General features: G+C 51.9%; 1 protein-coding gene and 1 non-coding gene across 2 annotated transcripts in view; both read right to left on the minus strand.

Moving 5' to 3' along the window:
• Positions 1-24,351, minus strand: part of ABCA4 (ATP binding cassette subfamily A member 4) — a 129,402-nt gene that overhangs the window by 100,361 nt on the left and 4,690 nt on the right. The window contains exons 2-6 of the mRNA XM_036255448.1: positions 20,951-21,044; positions 19,540-19,681; positions 16,389-16,528; positions 10,719-10,846; positions 6,218-6,415 (exon numbers count right to left, since the gene is read on the minus strand). Of these exons, the coding sequence (XP_036111341.1) occupies positions 6,218-6,415; positions 10,719-10,846; positions 16,389-16,528; positions 19,540-19,681; positions 20,951-21,044 (702 nt within the window). The remainder of the gene's footprint in view (positions 1-6,217; positions 6,416-10,718; positions 10,847-16,388; positions 16,529-19,539; positions 19,682-20,950; positions 21,045-24,351) is intronic.
• On the minus strand, positions 18,776-18,882 carry LOC118627312. Its single transcript, XR_004959075.1, has one exon. It is a non-coding gene; the product is annotated as a U6 spliceosomal RNA (small nuclear RNA).

The following is a 24,351-nucleotide window of genomic DNA, read 5'->3' on the forward strand; positions in this document are numbered from 1 at the left end:
TCTTGAAAGCACCCAGACAGGGTGAAAGGCAGACGAAGCGGCGGGCAGTCAGTGTGGCCCCGTGTTCAGTCTCGGGCTGCTGCTACAGGAAATCCAGATTTATCCGGGAGGGAAGCTGTTGCTACGTAACTAGCAGAATGTGGACTTAAAGCATGTTTGTTGCAACCTGTCAGTTGTTAAGCATCAGATGAAAAGAGAGGAAGCTGGCTTCAGTGCTGAGGGGGCAACCAGAGGGGACACCCTGAGTACCAGGAAATGCGTCATGAGTGGAGAATTCAGACTAAATCACTCAGAGGTGGGGGGTGGGAAATGCCAAACTGTCTGTAATGGGAGAGGTCACAGAGACATGCTGTCTCCCAGGACAGGAGGGGACAGTGTGTCTGATGAGGGTGGGCCTGGGGTATGTGAACAGACAAGTTATGGGACTCTCTTTGGCTCGACAGAAACTAGGCCCTTTTCTCTCCATTGTGACTTCAGTCCCGGTATTTGTGGTTGATGAAAGCAAAACTGAGTTTGGAATCTAGGGGCAGTCAAAAGGTCATTCTACGAGACAGAGTTCTTGCCAGTCTGAGGGGTCTGTGGAAGGAGAACATTGCGCCTCAGTGGAGGACATTTCTGGGGCTGGAACATGGATGGGGGGACAGCAGGGACTCTGCAGAGTGGCTGTATTCTTGCTTTGGTAAGAGCAAAAATGCTTTTTGTTTCAAAGTGCGTTTCCATCTCTTCTCTAATATGAATGTCGCTACCATCCCATGTGATACGTGACATAGGCCTTTTTATTTCAATCTGACAAATGAGGAGGCTGAGATCCATTTAAATGACAGCAAGTTAAGGGCCAACCCAGAGCCAGACCCCAGTCTCCTGGCCACCAGGAGATCTTTGTTTGCACCAATGGGCTGTCCACTTTCTGGTCTCACTTGCTGGGTCCCATGCTCAGGGGACAAGCTGGTCACCTCACAAATCAAGGAGGAGTCTGTGGCTATATTGAAACCCTTTAGAAAAGGACACATATTAATAGACAGAAAAGAAATTTTAATATCAAAGCTCTTAACCTGGTGTCTGGCTTCAGAGGTTCCTTGAGCCCCCACCCCCTGTGTCTGTATTTCTCTAGGGAAAAGGTTGAGAGCTATTGTCAGATTTTCAAAGGTAGTCCTAGTCTATAAAAAGGTTAAGAACTACTGTTCTGTAGAGATAAGAAATATGAGGCCAAAATCCTCTTCAAACTGGTTTATCTTGGACAGAACCTAATGCCTCGTATACCGGTGCTCTGTCTGTATCTACTGAATAAAGGCCAGGACCCCAGGAGCCATTATCCTAAAATCAGTCTTCACCGTGTCCTAAGTGACTTTAGTTTTGACCTCTTAGCATTTTTCTTCTTTTTAAATTCATAGAAACAACATCTGATAGGTCATGAAAATAAGCCCTGGCCTACTGTATGCCCGGAGCCCAAAAGAAATCAAGTCAGCCCGGCCAGTGTGGCTCACTGTTTGAGCATCGACCCATGCACCAAGAGGTCGCTGGTTCAGTTCCTGGTCAGGGCACATGCCCAGGCTGTGGGCCCAGTTCCCATTTGGGGGCATGCAGGAGGCGGCCAATCGATGTTCTTTCTCATTGATGTTTCTATCTCTCTCTCCCTCTCTCAAAAATCAATAAAGAAAAAAAATTTAAAAAAAGAAATCAAGTCAGCCAATGACAATCAAGCTTGTAGGCCTAATGTACATTAATGTTCCTCTCTCCTATTGCCAATTATTTTTCTTTATTGAAATCTGTTGATCCGGAGGAGATTTTGATTGTAAGAGACAGTTGTGTAGATGTAGGCAGAAACAAATACTAATGTTCTCAATCCCATGTACTTGATGCGGCTTAATAATTTTCAAAAAGCCTATTTTCTGACTTTGCTTTGTTTTCCCCTAACAGCCCTGCTGCTCACCCCCTCACCCATGCCCCTGGCACTGGGCATCGCTCCTCTCTCCTTTGCTCCCCAAACCCTCACACAGAAGTGGGAGAAAGTTGACAGTCCAAAGATTCAGAAATCAGAGGGGAGAAGAAATCGTGAAGTCAAGTCATTAACGGGACCTCATTGTAAAATCCTGGAGATGTGGGGCTTTTCCAGAGAATGTGAAGTAGCAATACCACCCGAAAACTGAAAGGCATAGTTAAAATTTAGCAAACCGCAACGGATGATCACAGAGAGCAGCAACCATGGCCAGCTCGCACTGGGCAGCGGGCAGTCCACCCACTTATTCCCCATGATTCAGGAATTCAGGCAGCAGAGCCAAGAACAAAGCAGGACACTGAAAGGAGAAGTCTGGACCCCTAAGACTGGGTCCTTTCTTTCCCGGAACGCAATGTTCAGCCACCCCGTCGTCAGAGAGACATGGGTAAAATGAAGTCAGGAAAATAAAAAAACGTGACAGAGTAATAGTTGAGGGGAAGGAAAGAAAGCTGAATCATGCCACACTGGAAGCGGCTGAAGAGGGGAAAACCATGGGCCAAAACGCTGGGGAGGCCAGATTTCCTCTATGGACATCCACTGAGGGGGAAGGGAGGGAAACCATTTCCCAGCAGCGTGGCAGGTCTTGGCGCCCGCCTCGGTTCCCCTGCCGGACTCCCACAAATAAACATCAGAGCAGAAGGGACAGATTTGCTTCTCAGCAAGATTTCAAAGCTGTGCACCAGAGTCACAGAGAAAACAGGAAGGATCTAGAGGGAGGAGGGGGGAGGGGCATTCTTCCCTCGGGCCAAATCAGATGGGAAACGTCCCAACCCCTCACCCGAAACTGACACATCACTTTTTATGAGGTGTGAAACGTTTCAGGTAGGGTTGGCTGTCACTGTGCTGCGGGCTCAGGTCTGAGCTCTGGGTTTCAGGCTGGGGGCGGCAAGCCCGAAAGACCACAGGTGAAGACAAGCTCTTTCAAGCTCTCAGACGAGGTGAAACCAGGAGGGGATCAACGCTCCTGGAGCAAAGCCCTCCCCGGCAGCTCCTTTCCCAGCCCACCTGAGTCTCCGGGCAGCCCACGTGCGCACGTGCTTGCGCTCCAGTGTGCATGAGGGTCCCTGTGGGGACGGGCGGGGTGCCGGAGGGCCATGCTCCGGCATTTGGATGATTTGAAGATGACAACACTCCTTCTGACTCCAAGGGGCCGAGGAAAACACAGCTGGCCCCAGTTGGTGCTAACCCCTGAAGCCGCTCTCTCTTTCTCTCAGCTCTCTGGGTTTTCAGGGGCTGGAGGTTGCACCCCCCCCCCCAGCCCCCAGCCCACTCCCCAGCTCCTCACACAGCAGGGGCAGGGGCCAGTCACAGTGGTTTACTGGGATTGTCCCTCTTTCTTTGTTAGTAAGCACTGACTTGGCATTTAACAAAAACATTTACACACTGGCGTTCGTGCACGTGAGAAGCGTCCCGAGAAGGAGGCCCTGCAGTCCCTGCCCTGGAGCTGAGCGTGGCTGCGGGCCAAGCAGCTGCAACAACAGCCTCATCCCAGAGCCCCCCACCCCCACCCCGGGCAGCCCCTGCCTCCAGCTGCCCCTCCCAGAGGGTCCCGGTCCGCCTGAGCTGTGCTGTGCCCCATCGGGTTGTTTTTCTAACACTGTTAGGGCGGATACAAGAGCAATAAAAGCAAAAATCCTATCTTAATGCCTATAATTTCTTTTAGGTTTTCTAATTGTATTTTTTTTTTTTAATTTAGCCACTCTGTCCATTTGTCAAATGGAAAAGCACATCTGAAGGGCACCAGACAGGGTGTTCGTCCTCTTTGCTTGGGAACCATGCATCCTGTCTTGGTCCCGTCTCTCCCCACAGGGCGAGTGTCCAGGCCCCTCTCCCTAGTTCCTCCCTAGGCATCCTCTGGGCCACTCAAGGGCTTCGTAAAGAGAATGGCAGAGAGAATGCAGGGCACTTAGGTACTGCAGTATGAGTATTATGCTTCCTCTGCAGAAATGGAGACTGAATCAAACTCCCGTGTTTTAGGTCAGTAATTCTCATCCCTAGCTGGACACATCGGAATGATCTGGGAAGCTCTGAAAAATACTCAAGGCCAACTGAACCAGAATCTCAGGGGGCGGTGGCTGGACACTGGCAGTTTCTAAAAGCTCCTCAGGTGGTTCAATGTGCAGCCCGGCTGGGAACCACTGCTCTAGGGCTGGCATTTCTGAGCTGTGCTGCCGGGACGCGGCCTGTTTGCTTGTCTTGAGGCTGACAGAGCTCAGTGAGGGTGTGAGGGGCACGCCTGGAGCCGTGGCCCCGGCACCTGCACATGCCTGGCACCTCGCGGGCACTGGGTTCGGGTGTGAGTGTGGGGACACGTGGACAGAGGTGGTGAGTAAGCGTGCAGGACTCATCTCAGGTCAGTGAGGGCGGTCGGCCAAAGTTCTCTGGTTTCTGAACTCGAGCACTTGCCAAAACAGTGTGCAAGGGCAGAAACACCTTCTGGTCTGTCTGGTCTGATAAATAAATATTATGCAGCAAGTGACCTGAGTTTGGGTCCAGCCCCTAATGAAGTTTGCCCAGGTTCCCCTTTATCCTGCTACTTCTAGAACTGTCCCCCTGGATTGCTGGTCATGCCCCAGAGGTACATTTACCTAGACCAGCAGCCAGGGTCCTTCAAAAAGAGATGCAAGAACCTGCCCCTTTTCTAGTGACCAGAGGATTGTACCGTCCTTGGCCAAGGAACCTCCAACAGCTCTGCAAACACAGGTACCGGTCTCCTACCTGTGCTAGTGTCCAGTGCCCAGAATAAGGGATCGTTACCTTACTCTTCTGTCTGATTTGGAAAACAAACCAAGGAGTATGTCTGAAACTTGGTTCCTGGGAACTCTGGACAGAGAAGTCTAAACCACGCAGCTTTTTATCCTTCCCACAGCGAGGGGAGCTGAGAGACCTTTTGGGGGGCTCTGGACTCAGTGGTGATAGCCTCTGTAGCTCCCGACCCCTCTTACCACCCTGGAGGCCCCCACCCCCGCAGAGCTGGGCACGTTGTAATGTTCTAAGAGAAAGTCACACTCCGAAAGGGATGAAGTGTGAACTCTGCCAGAAACTGTGTGGTCTTGTTTTATTTTATTGTTTTTAAAAGTCTTCATCTTGCTTTTTAAGAAAATCTGAGTGTGGATTTTCTAGGACTTGAGAGAGCAACCGTAAAAAGGCAAAAAACATTAATTTCTCAACCACGCTCCCAGTGACTGACACTCCTCATAACACAAGTCCAGAAATTAAAAATGTAGTCACACACACACACACACCACCACACCACAATTTAATGCTGGAAACATTATATATGTTTCTTTCTCTGAAAGAGTCTCACTTTGAGCGTTTCTTAGAGCGTGGCCTACAGTGAGCTCCTAAGGTAACGGGCAGATTCTGAGCCGGGCCCAGATCCCCTGAACCAGTCTCTGGAGGTGGGAAGTTGGAACACACATTTTTACCAGCTTCCCCAATCATTTTCATACCCTCTGAAGTGTGAGAACTGCTGCTCTGTACCTCCTTTACATAATCCCTTCTCATTGTATCCATCTGGCAAAAGAGGAGTTACTATCAGGTCCCAAGAAGTGTGTTCGGGTGCAGTCCGGAACACAGGGTTGAGCTAGATCAGGGTTTCCAAATTTTTGAGACGACAACATTCTCTTTCTTTCTTTCTTTCTTTCTTTCTTTCTTTCTTTTCTTTCTTTCTTTCTTTCTTTCTTTCTTTCCTTTTTTTTTCCCTACCCAGAAACAGCAACCTTTGGGGTCAAAAGCAGACTCAGAGCAGGGAACAGGAAGCTCTCATTTACCGAAATGTATTAAATGCTTTGCATATCTTTTCCTAGTCCTTTATAAAGGAGTGTCTCTGCTCTATAGGTGAGGAATGGGGCCAGGAAAAGTCAGCTATCTTGCCCATGACCACCTAGTGGCAGGGCAAGGAGTCCAATCAGGCCCTTTTCTCCTTTCCACGCTGCTAAAGGTGGTGGAGAGGATGTACCCCACTTTTGGGGGTGGTCTCAGACCTGCCTCAACCACACACCTACAGGTGACCACAGGAGCCTGGGCCAGTCTCTAGAAATGCTATCAGTCAACATTCCTTGGCCTTTGGAGCCTGGAACTTCCTTAAGAATTGGTTGTCTTGAACACCAGGCTCATGCCCTCCCTGACTGCCAATTCATGTGTCCCCAGTGGCCCGCTCCCGGGCCCTGCTGCCCCAGGAATTACCTTCCAAGGGGCAAGAAGCTATAACCCTCTTACCACACGGAAGAGTTTGAAGTAGTCCACGTTGGCGTACAGAGTGTCTTCCACCCACTGCAGGGTGCGCGGGGAGAGGGCGCACATGGCCCCACGCACTGTCTGCGCACCGCGGCGCTGACTGAAGATTAGGAAGCGCTCCAGGAGGGCCTCACTGCAGGCGATGTCCTTCAGCAGCAGGTCTGGGGCTCCATGAGCAAACTGCAGGGAGGAGAAGCAACACTGGAAGGCTGCCTGTGGGAGAAAAGCGCCCCCTAGAGATGTCTGCGTCTCCCCCACAGAACCTGTGACCACACTATGTTGCATGGCAAGGGGGATTAAGATGGCAGATGAAAATAAGGTTGCTCATCAGCTGACTTTATTTTAGGATCATCTGGGTGGACCCAATGTCATCACAAAGATCTTTTAAATGTGGAGGAGGAAGGCAGAAGAAACAATGTCTGTAATGCAATGTGAGAAAGACATGGTGGGTCCCTGCTGGCCTTGGAGATAAAAGGAGGCCACCAGCCAAGGGATGTGGACAGGGACAGTCTCTGCAAACAGGAAAATGGATTTCCTTCTAGACTACTCCCTCCACCCCCGAAAGGAGTGCAGCCCTGCCAACACCTTGACTTCTGACCTCTAGAACCATGAGATAATAACTTTGTATTGTTTCAAGCCATTAAGTTTACGATGATTTGTTAGAGCAGCAACAGGAAACTAATACGCTCCCAAGCCTCACTTTATCCGCGAGCCATTTAAATATGAGAGACCCCTTCTCAGTCCGCCAGTGCTTAGGTGGCATCCAGACCTGCTCCCTGAAGTGCAGGTGGGGGAGTGGCTAGAATGCATTTGGAGTGATGGCGAATGACCAACCCCTCTCTTTTCTCACCAGATTTAGCAAATAAAAACACTGGATGCCCAATTACATTTGAACATCAGATAAACAATGAACAGCTTTTAGTACAATATGTCCCAAACAGAGTCCAAACAGGAAGAACTTATGCTAAAAAATACTTTTGTTGTTTATCTGAAATCCAAAGTAAACAGACATCTATATTTTATCTGACGACCCTAACCCCGCAGTGGGGCACGTCCTCCAGCTCCTGTGGAGGGCACGGACTGTGACAATCGAAGCACAGTCCCCAAGGTTGCTGCTTCCAGAGGCTAAGGTCCTTGCTCAGCCAGCGGAAACTGGCCTGCAGGAGCCCTGGCCCCCAGCAGAGGTAGCACCCTGGGGACCGTGAATAGGTTCGTGAGCTTCCCTGAGCCCTGCAGTCTCCCCTGGCTTCCAGGTAGCTGCACAGTCCTCTGGGCTGGAGCGCAGAGCAGGCCCAGGCACTGCTGCCCCCTGCATGGAGGCCGTCCGGACCACAGATGGAACCCTGATCCCTAACGAGGCACTGGTCGCAGATGATGCTGGGTTGTTGGACGCCGTCATCTCAGGGGACTGTCACTGGGTATGGATTCCAGCAGAGCCTTCCTGTTTGGCCTACACTTTACTGCTTAGCCCCAGGCAAATTCCCACCCCTAACCCTAATCTCAGAGGCTACAACATTTTGAAGTGGAGGGAACCAATGAGCTCCTTTTGTCCAAGCCTCTAATATCCCAGGGGGAAAAAGCATTCGAGAGGGGTTAGGGGACTTGAGGAGGCTACACAGCAGGCTGGTGGGAAAGCTGGGGCCCCTCTGAAGGTCCCCCTCGTTCTTGCACTCAGTCACTCACTTACCGGTGCTCATTCACCGAATTACCGTTCTAGACTAAAACTGGGGATGCAGAGAAAACAAGGTGAGTTTTTTGCTTTTCCGGGAGCTCACTGGCTACCTGAAAATGCAAATGCTGGCTTGAATGTAGTAAAGCCAGAGCACAGAAGCAGGAGTGTTAAGAATAGCTGGTAAAAATAACCAGTATTTACTGAGTGTTTACTGTGTGCCGAGCCCTCTTCTAAGTGTTTACACATATTCATTCTTTCAATACCCACAACCACCAAGTATGGTAGGAACTTTTATTATCTGCACTTCCCAAACGAGGAAACAGAGGCATTAACCTGTTGGAGATCACACAGGTAACCGTGGTGGCCTGCTGAGATTTAACCTACAGCTTGTGAGTAACCATTACCCATTAGTTCTTTTTTTATTTTTATTTTTTTATTTCAATGTTTTTTTTCTTCATCAATTTTAAAGAGAGAGAGGAAGGGAGAGGGAGAGAGAGATAGAAACATTGATGAGAGAGAACATCGATTGGCCGCCTCCTGCATGCCCCCCACTGGGGATCGGGCCCTCAACCTGGGCACGTGCCCTGACCGGGAATAGAAACGGCGACCTCTTGGTGCACGGGTTGATGCTCAACCACTGAGCCACACCGGCTGGGCCCTGTTAGTTCTTTATCCAGTAAAAAAGAGGGAGGGGGCAGGACAAAGAGAGGAGGGTTTATGAATAGTTTCACTGAAGAGGCAACATTTGAGCTGGGCCTTAAAGCAAGTCTAGGAGTGTACAGGGCTGGTGATGGGGGGAGGGCCAGACCAGAGACCTGTACCCCTCTCCTCGTCTCGTTACTCCCTAGGTGAAGAGAGGGGTGATGTTATTCTCTTCTCAGCGGTGCCCAGACACCAGGCAGAAAGGACCAGGAGGGGTAGGTCGTCCTGATGGTAAAGAACAAAATTCTGTGTTTGATGAGGATGATCAATGAGCAGTAAACCACATGTGGCTCTTTAAATGTAAAATAATTAAAATTAAATAACATTTAAAGTTTAGTTCCTGGGCCGCACTAGCTCTGTGTCAAGTGCCTGTCTGCCACCTGTGGCTGGTGGCGACCCTGCCGACAGCACAGAGACACTGCCATCATGGAGGAAGGTTCGCTGAGCTGGACAGAGCCTGGGACTGGGACAGAGGTGAGGAGGCCACCAGGGTGGGCCCGGGGCGCGAGGGAGCCGGGTCACCGTGAGTGGCCTCTGCAGCCAGGGAGCTCTGGGCTGTCTCTTAAGCTCTGGCGTTTGCTGGTCCGAGAAGCATCAGCTCATCAGAGCCAGAAACACTAAATGAAGTCACAGCCTGGTGACCGGGGGCCCGTCTCTTCCCCACATGAGGCCTCAGCCCTGATGCCAGCAGCATAGCAACTAGAGATCCAAACGGCACATCAGTGAGGAGCTGGAAAGAAATTTCCCCTAAAATCCTGCCCTTATCTCCACCTCCCTTTTATTACCAACTGGAAGTCATCACAGGCATTTCCAGGACTCGAGTTTTACGAGCTGAACAGAAAGCAGAGGGGAAAATGACCAGTCGTGCTGCTACCACCACTCCCTCGGCCAGGGGAGGGACAGTGGAGCAGGGCAGCCAGACCTGACTCCCAGGGCCTCGCCAGGAGCCATCAGGCCCCACTTACATTAAAGCAGTGGAGTCACCCCTGAGCCTGTCCACATCACCGGAAGGGCTGGTTAAAACACAGATTGCTGGTTGGCCTGGGGTTTGGGGGGCCAGAGAATTTGCATTGCTAACAAGCTCCCAGTCCTGTGGATGCTACTGGACTAGACTCTGAGCAGCACTGAACTGGAGCGAGGAAGCCTGGGTTCGGAAAGAGAAAGCCTGGTCTCCGCTGCAGTCCCAGCTCCATAGCCTCGTGCAAACCACTCAGTTGCCAGCCGCCCATTTCCGCACCGTCTGAGCCATCTCAGGGTGAAGAGCACGCAGTGGACAGATGGGGAGGCCACGTGTTAGTGGTGAAGATGCTGCGAATCAGTGTGAGAGCGTGGACGTGGGGGACATAGATGTCGGGGACAGGATTAGGTCAGATTACACAAGGAGGAGAGAGGGAGAAGCTTGCCTGGCATGGAGAAGACATGGTGCAGGGAGTCGAGGTCTGCTCTGCCTGCTGCCCTCACTAGGCGCGGGGACCTGGGAGTTACCTCCGCACCACCTGTCTCTGCACTGCCGGCCTCCGGGCCTGGAACTCTCCTTACGGTCTTTCTGTGGCCGCCTTCTCTTCAGCCAGGTTTGCTCAAATACCACCTGCACCGGAAGGCCTGCCCGGGCCGCCTCATTTAAAACTGCCCCCAGCCCACTCCCCAAGTCCTTCTCCCTCTGCTGGCCCTGCCTGATGTCCCTCATAGCGTCTGTCCCAACCTGTGGCTTCACCACGGCCCCCACAGTCAGCACCTGGGGCTGGGAAGGCCTTCCAGAGGAGGGGGAATTTGAGCACACCCACATCGTTCATATTCCTTCTAGTTCCGAAATGTCCCTGAATATTTAATGAATGCAGGAATAAACCTCAGTTTCCTCAACTGGAAGCGGAAGCTGAGTCACGTGATCTCAGTTTCCTTCGAGTCATGAACTCTGAGACGTTCTGTCTCGGAATCCCGTGCGGGGAGCAGCATCCGCTCAGGGAACCCCCAGATACTTTTCTGAATGTGTGGCGTGGATTGTGGATTCTGAATGTGAAAAGCAAGAAGGGAAAAAAAGCCAAGGTGTTTTTGCTTTTCTCAGGCTCGTGCCCGCCCCCCTCTCCCAGGGCCCGCAGGCTGAGGACCTACCTGCTCCGGTCGGACCTGGGAGTTGACCAGAAGGTGGATGACTGAGTCAGACAGGCCAATGTTTTTCGTGAGAAATAGTGTCAGTGTTTCTTCATCTCTCAGGACGTCCCGAATTCGTATTCCTCTTCCTGTACACGAGTGAGAGAAAGACCAGGGTGCTCAAGGGGTGGGTCAAAAAAAGAAAAACAGCCCTGGCCTGTTTGGCTCAGTGGTTAGAGCTTCGGCCTGCGGTCCTGAGAGACTTGGGTTCGGTTCCTGCTAAGGGCATGTACTTCGGTTGCAGTTTGTCCCTGGCCCTGGTCGGTTGTGCGGGTGGCAGCCACTAGATGTGTTCCTTTTGCATCGATGTTTCTCTCTCTCTCTCTGTTCCTCTCTCTCCCTCCCACTCTACCTGAACAAAAAATGGAAAAATGTCCTCCAGTGAGGATTTAAAAAAAAAAAGAAAAACACTTCGAATTCACTGGAAATATTCCTGTGTTCTTGGGTTCCCTGGGAGCACCTGGAGGTCGGGGCTCCTGCCAGTCGGCTGTCACCCAACACAGTCACAGAATTTACTGCCAAAGCAGCCGGGCAAAATTTAGTAAGAAAGCACGGAAGATAGAAAAAGTTAGCTCAGGGTTCGGTGTGGGGTCATTAGATGCTCTGCAGGGTTGGTCTAGGACAGCGGTTCTCAATGGGATAGGAGCCAGGTGCTGGTGCAGGGGAATTTTGTCCCCCTGGGAATGTGGGGCATGGTCTAGAGACATATTTGGTTGTCATAACCAGGGAAGTGCTTGTGGGTAGAGAACAGGGACGCTGCTAAACATCCTACAATGCACTGGACGAACCCCCTTCCCCACAAAACAAATAACTATCTGGTCCCAAATGCCAGTAGTGCTGAGGTTGAGAATTGCTGATCTAGGATCGGAAGAGAGGCATGCTCTGTCCACACTGCGGTTGTCGTGGGGTAGAGATCCTTCTGGGTGTTTCTGTAATCTCACTGACGGCTCTAAACCCAAGGTACTGATAGACTAAGAAGAGAGATGGTGCTGTTTTGATCAAGAAAATCTTCGAGTGGAAAAGAGAGGATGGTCTACTGCTTGGGCTTGCAATTTTACGCCCTGATCATCCCGGTCACATTCTTTCTAGCGCCACTCAAAACCTGCTGGAAGCAGACGTCGCCTTCTGGAGAGGCACGAAGGACTGCTCACGGCAGGTAACCTGGGGGCAGGACCCGGCCTCTCTGCCTTCCTCAGCTGCCTCTCAGGACTGTGTGTGTGTGTGTGTGGGGGGGGGGTGACGAGAGACAAGGAATGTGCCGTCCTAGCTCTCAGGCCTGAAGACAGTGAGCCCTCAACCAGTGCTTATCCGGGCAGCATTCACATTTTTCTTACCTCCCCCAGGGGAGTCCCACCGAGGGTGCCACCTCCTCTGCCTGCTTCCAGGGCCGACACTCAGCCTCAAGCTGGCCCCTGTTCCAGTTCAGTGGGCCCTGGCCCGAGGAGAAGGTTCCAGGCCCCGAGAGCTAAGAAGTCGGTTCACCATTAAGGGAAAGCATTCGGGTTGCATGACAATGCCTCTCTGTCCCAGCTTCTCTGGGGGCCTGGTTGACGGCTTATCTCTTCATTCTTCTTGAACTAGATTTAATCATCAAATGCTCCTTCCAGAGCCCACCTCCTCCCTCCTTAAATTCTTCCCTCACCAAGAGCCCCAGGGGTCTGAGTACGTGACAGCCATCCCTTCCCTTTCCAGGCTGTGGTCAGTGCCTTGTCCTGACGACCCAGCTGCGCATTTCTCCTTGAAAGGGGATAGGTTGACACAGGCTGGCCCTGCAGCCAGGTCGCAGCCCCTGTCCTGAGGTTCTGTGCCCAGTCACCCTCCCTTCAGAGAGGTGCCCCGGCTAGCCCAGGGTCACTGCTCTTTGCATAAGAAAAGCCCCACAGCTTTGGGGAACAGGACGCAGGAGGGAGCCTGCGGGAGGGGGAGAGTTCTGACTGGGGCGGTTCTGTTTGATTCTTCCTTCCCTCCTGTTTGATAAGTCCAGTCATCCTCCAAACTCAGTTCCTGCCCCCTCGCTGCTTCCTTCCCCTGGGGCAACAGCTCAGTTGTTCTCCTCCCAATCACTTCTTCACGTACAGTGTTATATCACACACACACACCCCTCCTGAAAATAGGGGGCTATGGATTCCACACGAACACCCCTCATCATACCCAGCAATGCTGGGCACACAGACGTAAGCCCTTGAAGTCGCCTCTCCTGGACATCCTCATTGAGCCTGACAGGGAATCAGAGCCTCCATAAATGGAATGGCGTGAGCCCCCAGTAAATACCTGTCGTCTTGACCTGAGAGTCACGGCCCCATTTGACTGTGTACCTCTGTCATTCTTTAACTGACTCGCCTGACCGTACATACAAATACTTGGCCAGGGAGAGGGGGACGGGGAGGGATCTCCCCGGTGTCTCTCAGTGTCCCAGCCGGTGACTGGGTGCGTGGCCCTGGAGAGAAGGGGCAGCAGCCCTTTGGGTTCCACATGCCTGCGGAGGGGTGGGGGCCACCCTGGGGGGAAAGTGTGGGGCCCGAAATGGAAGAGGTGGCTGATACCAGACAGAGGTTTCGCTAGACTCTCAAGGGAGAAATGTGAGCTGGGGGCCTGAGGAAAGAAAAATAAATTTAGTTTAAAATGTGGTTCTTCTTGTTCTGGTCCCTGGGAATATTAGCGGTTGGGGGAGGGCGGCTGAGGCCCACGGAGCAGGGGAGCGAGGCGAGGCGAGGGGGGGGGGACCAGGCGAATGTGTGAGGCTCACGGAAGAAGGTGTTTAAAGATGACTGGGAGGCCGCAGAGCGTCCTTGGGGGCCAGCGGGAGGGGGTGCACGTCCGTCTCTAACCGCGAATCGCCCTGCCGGGAATGCTGTACTACAGGTTTGCTGGGAGGATGCCGAGGGCCACTCTCAGCTCCTTTCCCAGACCACTGGGAACTGAAGCACACACTCCGACAGCCGTCATCTCCCTTTCAAAAACTTCACCCTGCACCCCGCTTTGGGCTGAGGATTCCGTGTTCCTGGGGAGCAGTGACCCGGGTGACTCTGGGACAGATCTGAACTCGTCTGCAGCGCTGCCGGTGCACCTCAGTCCCCAGCGCGGAATTCCTTCAGGCCCAGACTTTGGTGGGGTGGTCCTCGGTCCCCGCTCGTGGACACTAAGGTCAGGGGTTCTCTGTTCCCAGCCCCCCCAGTTCTTTTGGGAGCCTTGGCTGGCCTTCCCTGACCTGGTCTCCCTGCACTTCCGAAGCTGCTCTCATTTAGGGATTGCCCCCCAAGCCCGAGCCTGCAGGAGGAACCCCTGTGTGCCCGTGTAAACCTCGTCCTGCTCTGGGGTCGGGAAGCAGTGATGTGGGTTCTCACACACACTGTAAAGGCCACAGAGAGACTGAGGTTTGAAATGACTTCCTTTATACTTCCTCCCGGCCACCTCCATTCGAGGATCGGACACCAGAATGAAGTGTCCGCTGACGGACAAGGCAGGCAGGCACTCCGGGGGTGCACAGCCATGTTCTCTTCTGCTGTTTCACCTTAGAAACCAGTGCTTTTCTCTTGCTATTAAAATGCTGACTGTGCTCCTAGGACTAAACGCTCAGCCCTTCATGCTCCAGCGAAGTGATTCTTCTGTCCCAAGCAGCAAAAGACAGAGTGTTGTGATCTGCTTTTACTGCATCAGTATGCGCCTCCTATCTCTGAAACTACTAGAAGGCAATGAAGTAGCCTTCAAGTCCCATCTGAGCAGACGCCTGTCCTTGAGTGCTCCGTGGGGCGTGAAGGGAGAAGGTGGCCCGCGGGAGGAAGAGCAGACTGTCTTTAGAGAACCCACCCACCCCCTACACCAGGTAGTCATGTCCGCTCAGCCCTGGCGCGTCGCTGACCCCAGGGACTAGCACAGCACCTGGCTCAGTAAGCGCTCGACCATCTGCTATGCTCACTGGGGCCCCCTCCCTGGGTGATCTGTACCCTTCTTCTACCTCTTTTGTTTGGAACCCTAGTAGGGCTGTTCACCCAGCCCCCCAGGCCCCCTGGTGGACCCTTTCCTCACCCCCGTCATCCTCTAAGTTCATCCTGAGAGTCATCGCCCCCGGCCCCTCCTAGGAGCACACATTCCCCTGATCCAAACAGCTTCCTTCACAGGCTGAGCCCACCCCCTGAACAATCTTCCCACACCAGCTTCTTCCCCGCCCTGGGCTGCGGGGATCCCGGGGTCCTTCCGGCCTTGCTCCCTCCCAGCCACTCATTTGCCCCCCCTGGGGATGGTTTCCGCTGGTGCCCGGGCTGTCGCCATCCCGGCCCCCTGGCCATCTGCAGTGCAGCCTCCTGTGGACACAACTACACCACAGCCACTGTGCTTTAAGAACAAGAGCTGTCAGCCCGGCCGGTGTGGCTCAGCGGTCAGAGCATCGGCCCCAGAGCGAAGGGTCTCAGGTTCAATTCCTAGTCAAGGGCATGTACCTGGGCTGTAGGTTGGATCCCAGCCCCGGTCAGGGTTGTGCAGGAGGCAACCAATCTGTGTGGCTCTCTCACATTGACATTCCCCCCCCCCCCCCACTTCCACTTTATCTAAAAATCAATGAAAAAATATTCTGGGGTGAGGATTAACAAAAAAAAAAAAAGAGGAAGAAGAGTCGGCGTGATGACCAGGGTTGGGTGTGTGGGTTTGTTCGTTCTGGCTCTGCCCTGGGAGGAGAGACACAGGAGAGGGGCTCCTCCACCCGGTCTCCTCACCGCGCCTGACTCCGTCTCCTACCCATGCAGCCCCGGGCGCACACGGCCCACTCAGCGCGGCCTCTCATTTCCTCCAACTCCTCAGCGAAACCCACCCCTCTCTCCACCTCAACCACATGGCCACACCGGGGCTTGTTCTCACCTGTGCTGCCTGCCTTTGAAATCCCGAATTCACGAGCTTCATCTTCTGACCACAACCCTCAACCCTGCTCGTTCTTTCGGCCCTTAAACGTGAAACCACTGCAGGCCTCGCGTTCTTTGCCTCTCTTCCTCCTGGCCCATGTCAGCACTTCTGGCTCATTGTCCAACCTTATGCACCCTGGACCCGACGTGTGCAGTTCGATCCCACCTTCAACCCCCTGCCCCTGGACTTTCTGTGGCCCCTTCAAGCCCCTGGCTCTGTGTCCCCCGACTCTGTGCCTTCTCCGCCTCAGGGCCTGGGGTGATGAATGCCACTGGGAGAAACCAAACGTTTGTACCTATTTATGTCAAGATAAACATGTGCTCTCTGACCTCCCGGAGTCCTTGATGCTCCTTGGCATTGTCCACACGTGTTTCTGGTTAGCACGCTCTCGGACTCGAGGGAAGCTGCCCCATACCTTTACCTTACTCCGTAAACCCGCTTCCCCCACCTCCGGCACTTACCCTGGCCTGGTCCTCCCCCGAGCACCAGCTCTCCTGGCTCCTTTCTGTCTCTGGACTTCCCTGGGGCAACGCCTTGCTGGCCCTCCTTCCCAATTTCCTACCTCTAGGCTGGCGGGAAGAGGAGTCCTCACCACGGTGAGCCTCACGCCACCTCCAGGTCCCCTTCCTTTCTGTCTCTAGCATCTTTTCTCACCAGATCTCCCCACTCTCTCCTGCATCTTTGGTCTCTCTGACGTATGAGGCAGGTGACGGCTGAGAGCACTGAAAGCCACCTGACCTGCGACTCTCTCCGGGTGAGTTCGGAGGGTGTCCATGAGTTGGGATAAGGTGCGGAGTTCTGTCCAAACCTGGCCGAGGCGCTGGCTCCCTGGTGCATCCAAGAGGAGTTCTTGGAAATCACGATACACCCTTGCCAAGCTGGGGGAAAGACAACGCCTCATCAGTAGAGACATAGATATCATTTTCATAGTAATAACAATGCCACCTTGTGTGATCTTTAAAGATACCGTCTGCTGGACATAGCTACTACATTATGTATCTTTGCAATAGTGCCAAGGCAAAAAGAGAGTAACATTTTCATTTCCCTGTACATATAAGACAGCAGACAGGGGCAGTGAGCGATTTGCTCAGTCTTCCAACTTTGACAGGGCCAGGTCGCCTCTCAGCCCCGTGCTCCAGGTGTCTTCTGTCCAGAGAGGACTCACTGGAGGTTCTTCCCGGCGATCACCCACTTCACTGAGACCTGCCCTTCCCGCAGTCTACAGGGGAAGTCGTGACAGCCATCCTCAGTCCACTAGTTCCGCCCTGCACGTGAGCACACACACATCTGCCAAAGCTGGTTGGACACGCAGAGCGAAGCCAGGACAGCCGGACTTGTTCCTGGGACTTTAAATGATTTTCGAGCGTGTTCTCTGACTGCCCGGGCCAAGGTGCTGTGAACGGAACAACCAGCCCAGCAGGAGACACTGGTCCATGAGGAGGCCAACGAAGCGGGCGCTCAGAGAGGCAGGGTGGGCCTTGCAGGCCCAGACGGCGGAGGGCAGCCCCTGAAGGCTCTCCAGTTCCTGTCCCACCCCTCCTGACGCCTGTGCGCAGCACCTTGGCTTGGTGAGGTCTCGTGTCCAAGTCATATATTCCCTCTGGGGCTTAAACTTGTGTGAAGGGGTTTCTGGGCCTTGCATGCAAAAGAACCGTGAATAAGCCAATATTTCCCCTATAATGTACGTGTGAAATGTGAAACCCAGATTTCCTGGTTCAAATGCTGAGTGAAAATTAGAGTCTGAAGTCCCCCTTCCCTGACCCTTACCCGTCACTCTACAGACACTGCCAGTAGTGGTCCCACCAGAGCTCCCCTCACGGAGGTGTCCAGGGCTCCCGGACCCCTCCGCCGGCTTACAGGATCTCTCTGGACCAGTAGGCGTTTCTTCTCAGGCACCTCAAAGAGACTCAAGCTCACAGCGTAGATTATAAATTAAAGCCTCCAGGCAGTGTTTGCAGCCATGCAAACCCAGCTAAATGTCACCTCCTGACTGTCTAGGAAGACAGGTGTCCCTCTTCTACCTGTCTATGATCCAGGAGTCAGCAAGCAGTTATAGATTGTAGGCTCGTGGGCCGTAATTCTGTCACTTACTCAACTCTGCCATTGCAGAGCAAAGCAGCCAGTTTGTTCCCAGTGGGGAAGGCTACCTCTAAGCATTAGGCTGACTTACTAAATGTTCTTTTGTTTTCAGACGAAATGTAGTTTTGTCCTGGAGGAATTACATCCAGAGGAAAAACTTCAGTAACCAAGTACCTCAGTTTCCATCTGACTTGGTGTTTGTGCCGGTGGGTGAAGCCCACTCTATAACAAGCCCTTGCTGGTGACTCTCGGCTACAGGCTTCACAAGCTGCAGCTCAAGGTCAGCCCACTGGGCGAAGGACAATCCTGTCCTCACCCTGAGCCTCCGTCTGTAGGACATGCTCACATCACATCCTCCTACCTCTGAAAGGGAACTCCCAAGGTAGACTGTCATCCTATGGGATTGGACTTGAAATTCAACCCCAGACCAGAAGTCATTAACCTGGAATCCGCAAGTCCCCTGACCTCAATGTAGTTTGTGTGTGTGTGCTCATTTTTCTTGGAAGTGGGCAGGCCACCAGTTCTCATCAGTTTCTTGGAATGGTCTTCAGCCCCACAGGTTAAGAGCTATTGCCCTCCAGCCACATCCTCAGGTTTTGCCGCCAAGGGAACTAACTGATGGCGTCCACATAGGAGGATATGGAATTTGTTCTTTTCTTCCGGGAAGCAAATTTCCTTTTTTTAAATCCTCACCGAAGGATATTTTTCCCCCCGTTTATCTTCAGATAGAGTGGGAAGGAGGGAGAGAGAGAGAGAGAGAGAGAGAGAGAGAGAGAGAGAGAGAGACATTGATGTGAGAGAGAGACATCAACTGGTTGCCTCACATGACCCCCACCGGGGCCAAGGACTGAACCTCACTGAGGTACGTGGCCTTGACTGGAATCGAACCTGTGACTCTTTGGACCAAGGGCTGACACTATAACCACTGAGCCAAACCGGCCAGGGCCTTCCAGGAAGCAAATTTCATCGTGTAAACCTTATTTAATTCACTGTCAAAATATCCCCTGACATTTTTCTCAGCCTTTAGATGTCCAAGAAGGCTTAAAAACAAACAGGAATGCTTCGTGAATTTGCGTGCCATCCTTGTGCAGGGGCTATGCTAATCTTCTCTGTATCGTGCCAATGTTACTGTATGTGCTGCCCAAGTGAGCACCGTCCAAGAAGGCTTTCGTTTTTGTTTATAAAAAATATATTTGTATTGATTTTAGAGAGTGAGGAAGGGAGAAGGAGAGAGAGAGAAACATCAATGTGAGAGAGAAACACTGACTGGTTGCCTTCCTTACACACCCAACCAAGGATCTGACCCACAACCTGAGTATTCACCCTGACTGGGAATCGACCCGGTGACCTTGGTGCACGGGCGAACACTCAACCAACCGAGCCACACCAGCCAGGGCTCCAAGAAGGCTTTTAAAAGACCAGAGATCTGCCAGGGTTGCCCAGGGTGAAGTGATGACACGGAAGGGAAACTGAGTTTTTCTCATTCAGTATCGCCCCCCAAGCAGATGGATGACCTGGAGGCAGTGGGTACATCTCAGCAGGGCTCTGCCACCAGACTTCAGGGCACATGTTGGCAATATAAGAACCAAGCAAGCATGTCAGGTTGTCTTAGTGTGAAGCCTTCTCCCAAGTGCCCTGACAGCTAATAGGACGCTCGGAAGAGGAAACACGCCCTGCCTGAGCGGAAGGGCTCAGCGAGCCCCAGAAACATCCAGCGGCACACGCTCTGTGTGCGCATGCGCCCCGCCCGCGATGGGCATGAAGGGGTGTACCGCCTCCTGCCCCTTGGGGTGAGAATCTCAGCACTTACATGGAGTTGTTGTAGTTGGACACGGTTCCAGGAGATTCTCCCGGGGTGGGAGTTCTAAAACAAGGGTTGTTCACATTGCAGAAAATCCCCTGCAGCCACGGCAGCAGGCCTGCTGAGGGCATCGCCTTGTTGGGGAAGTGGCCTTTGAGAGAGGAGATGAAGACAAGTTAGTCCTCCGGACCCAGCGGGACGAAGGCCTCTGCAGGAAGCAGCCTGGTCCCTCTCGTGCTCTTCACTCATCAACATTTAGGAAGCAGGAGCATCTCCTATGCCAGCCCTGCGCTGGGTGCCGGAGGCCGGGTCTCCGCTCGAGCGCCCGACGAACGTGCAGTGGGCACAGGCGGAGCGCAGAGGCGGACGGGGAGCGCAGCCTCTTACGTCGGGAAGGGCAAAGGGGTATTGGCTCAAGAGGCCTCCCCAGTGTGCTGACCTCGAGGAGAAGAGGGTTACCTGTTTCTTCTTTTCTTTAATCCTCACCTGAGGATATGTTTTTGTTGATTGATTGATTTTTTTAAGAGAGAGGGGGAGAGGGGGAGAGAGAGAGAGAGAGAGAGAGAGAGAGAGGTATGTGAGAGAGAAACATCGATTGGTTTATGGGATTGAACCTGAAACCTAGGTATGTGCCCTGACCAGGAATCGAACCCGTGACCTTTCAGTGTATGGGAGGACGCTCCAACCAACCGAGCCACCTGGCCAGGGCTCACCTGTTCCGTCTTATGAACACCTGCCCCCGAGTAGGCAAGAAAGTTGCAGATGACAGGTTCCTTTTGGAGAGGGGTGGAAAAGCAAGGGTTTGATGGACAGGAAGCTGATTCAGAGCGTGGGGCTTAGAGCTCAGGAACAAGATGGTGAGGAGCGAGCCGAGCAGATAGGGGATCGGGCAGCAATGCTAACTTCTGAGGTCTCACATCAGCTGCCTAGAGGGAGAAGATGTCACCCTGCCCAGAAACTAGGTGAAGGCTTTCCCGGAGGGACATAGTATAAATGAGGCACTCACAGGCTCACCCTAGATGTTGGGACACCCTGGGGTCCAAGAAATAACATTTTATTCAGCACGATGGTTATAGCATCTCTTTTCCTTGTTTTCCTCTGACACTATGTGTAACATATCCCTAAATTGGTCTCCAAAATATTTATGAGAATTCATCTATGCTATGCTCCCTTTAAATACTAGTGATAGTTTAGGGATAGAAAAACAAAAAGTAATCACAATTCATTAGTAACCACATACAAGTATTTGCATAGAACATGTAAGACTAAAAGATTAGTTTCAGTAACACTGACGAGTCTCTGTCTTCTGCATTGCAGGCATGAAACACATGATAATAAGGAGAGATGATCCTGGCACTTCCAACTCTAAACAAATGGATGGGACCTCTAGGTCTACCAAAGCTACCCCCGTTATACTTACATTCATGTTTGCTGTAGAGTGAGTTGATATTCCGTAACCAGATCAAGACCAGAAATAAAGACAATGGCCACATGAATTCCACTGCAAAGCGAATCTGGATAAACAAAACACAAAGAGAAAGACTAGTGATGCTAAGAGATTATAGGACACACCTGGAACACACACACTTTATCTCAGCAGCTGTTTATGCAATAGGACTTCGGTTGCGGGATATTTTCTAAAGAACTTTCTTTTTTATCTTCTCTACTATGGTATATTAGACCAGACAGACTTGCTGTCCATCTGGGCTCCACTTTGCCTCTATTTTAGAAACTGCATTAGCTCGAACTTCCACCGGGGATCTGCAACAATGTGCTTCAGTGCTTTCCGGGTGCTGCTGTGCCCGTAGTGCAGATTTGGAATCTGTAAACCCGCACCAGGTCTCCCATGTACCGCTGATGCTGCAGGGAGTAAAGATCTCGTGCTAAGCTCTCCTTCTGCAGATAAGGAAACAGAGGCCCAGGGAGGGCAGGTTGCTGGTGCCGTATCACATCAGCAGTGACAGCCTGGGAACCAAAATCCAGCCTCCTCTCTCCAGGGTCAGGGCCCTGCTTCTCCCCCTGCCCTGCCTTCTAACACACACTAGATTTTGCACGTGTGGTCCCTGAGGAATGAATGAATGTGCAAATGATTCTGTGAAATACTGCGATCCATAGCAAAGTCAACAGAAATCTGGGTTTACTGACATTTTTACTCCAATAATTCCTCGGTGCTTGAAGAGACAAAGCAGGGAATACTGCTGTAGGTTTTTGTGATACTGGAAGACTTTGCTGATACCAACATATGGTTGAAAATTGGTATTTAAATTTAGGTTCAATTTAGAATTTCAGGACTCTTGACTCCAAAGGAAGAAGAACTAAAGGTCGTTGCAGCCCACACCCAGAGGATTGCATTTGAAGATGGAGGTTGGGGGTGTGGGATTGGGCGGGGGGTAGGAGGAAGAGGAGATGTAAACTGGTGTAATAGTTCTTCTACCTAATCCTCATTCCAGAGGCCTTAAGAAGGAAGTTTATAAGATTTAAAGAACTTAAGCAAGTGGTAAGAATAGAGACTTGGGTATATATAGATCAGGTAGAGGCTATTTGCATAGTCTTTAACTATTTGTCGTCCCTTCCAAAGAAATGTACTTAAACTCTCAGCAAAACTGGGGACGCCATACCAGGTGCTCCATTGGTGTTTGTTCCTTTCCTGCTAGCAAGGTCTTCTGGCAACCAACTTACCACAAACATAACATAAACCAATGAGGGAAAAAAGAAAATGCACTGAAGAAGAAGAAAAAGAAGAAGAAGAAGAAGAAGAAGAAGAAGAAGAAGAAGAAGAAGAAGAAGAAGCAGCAAAAACTGTGTAGGGCAGGTGGTGATTCTGCAGTTGTAACTTATTACAACGTGTTTTACTCAAAATATGTCTAGGGAGGATGTGTTGGAGAAAACACACACACATATTGTGGGAAGAAGAAAGAATAATAGATTTTCCTTCAGGCACTCATTTTTCAGCGTTCCCCCTACACATTCTCCCACAAGATGACAAACTACCAATATGGAACAATTTCCATCCAGTGTTAAAGGGGCTGACCTCAGGGACACTTGAGAGCCATGGAATGTGGCAGTTCTTTCCGGATATGCAAATCCAGGGAGGAGGGGCTGAGCCTTTTCCTCAGTGACCCTATCTCATTGTTAACATTCTGCTCTTCCCAAACCAGCACAGCTGTTCCCACAGCAGCCCGCACTTCCGGTCTCATCCCTCATGCTGTGGGAGGGTCCCTACTCTTTCATGAATGTGGACCCCTCACTGGCTGTAAGGTTCCTGAGGGCAGGAACCACATCTATCCTCACCACTACTGTGATTTTAGCACCATCCCAGGGCCAGCCTCATAAGTGCCCAATAAATATGGAATGAGAGAGCCTTTGTCAAGGCTGGCCTGGGAGGCTCCCCCAGGAAAGCAGGAGGTGACACAGAAGCTCGGGTGACTAAGAGTTTTCAGATTTAACAAACTGAACTGGCTTCACACCTTCCACCCCAGGTCCTCCCAGTCACTGAGTAAGATCGAGGAGCAAGTCTGGCAAGGCTGTGTGAGTAACAGGTGCAAACGGTGAAACCAGAAGTTGTTCCTGGTTGTACCAAGGAAATGAGACAAACAACCCAGGTTCTACACGTCGGACTCTTCCGTAAGACAATTGCCTACAACCTTGGCTTTCTATCAAGTAAGTCAGCCTCTTTCCATGCAGGTCTATCTGGGAGTAGTCTGGTACGTTAGACATTGATGCTGGTTTAGGAATGGAAAGATCTGGGTTAAGAGTCACTTTTGGGCCCAGCCAGTGTGGCTCAGAGGTTGAGCGTGGACCCATGCATCAGGAGGGGGCCAGTTTGATTCCTGGTCACGGCACATGCCCAGGTTATGAGCCAGATCCCCAGTGGGGGGCATGCAGGAGGCAGCCAACCGATGTTCTCTCTCTCTCTCTCCCTTCCTCTCTCTCTCAAATCAATAAAGAATAGTAAATAAATAAAAGAATCACTTTAGGGCTTGCTTAATCTCCGAGTCTCAGTTTTCTCATCTGTGGAATGGGACCATATTGTCCTACAGTTTACAGCGAGGATTAAGAGAGTGTCAGTACTGAGGTGTACACCTGGCCCTGCTCCCTATTAGCTGTAAGACATTAGGTAACCCGTCCAACTTCTCTGGGCCTCAGGGTCTCACCTGTAACATGGGGGCGATGCCAGGACCCCCCTCCCAGAGCAGCTGTAAGAATGAAATGAATTTTCCTATGAAACGCCAAAAGCAGAGTCTGGCCCAAGGTAACATTCAATAAACACAAGCCATTTCCTGTTGACTCTCACTTCTCCTGAGGACCACAGGGACACTGCAGGTGACAGCCCACTATGAAGGCTGAAGAGCCAGGAGATAGAATTAAAATTGTCTGCAAGTTCATAGCCTCCGCTCACACTCATCTTTCTTCTCTCCCTCCCTTTCTGGGTTCAGAACAGCTCCTTTGCCATTTTGGAAATGTAGGGCTTCCTGAGAAACTAGACACTGTCCCCTGCTCCATATGTTAGGGGGACTTGGACCAGGGGAAGGATCAGCCAGCCTGGCCTGCCTGTCCCGAGGATAGAATTCCCAAACCCAAGTTCCTGCATCTCATCCCTCTTTGCAGTGAGTCACCTGCTCTCTCGTCTGTCATCCCCTCACTCCCAGGCTCCCTCACGTGTTCTTGTGTTCATGAGGTACCTGGTCTTCGCAAAGCGTCGTGATTTAGAGTCCCCCAACAGTCAGTGCGGGGCCAGATCAGAATCCCGCATTCCTCTTTCATTCCTCGCCTGGCCCTAGGTGTTCCTCTTCACCTTATGTCTGAGCTAGGGCTGTTTGC

Source organism: Molossus molossus, unplaced genomic scaffold, assembly GCF_014108415.1.
Source record: "Molossus molossus isolate mMolMol1 unplaced genomic scaffold, mMolMol1.p scaffold_m16_p_12, whole genome shotgun sequence".
Classification (NCBI taxonomy): domain Eukaryota; kingdom Metazoa; phylum Chordata; class Mammalia; order Chiroptera; family Molossidae; genus Molossus; species Molossus molossus.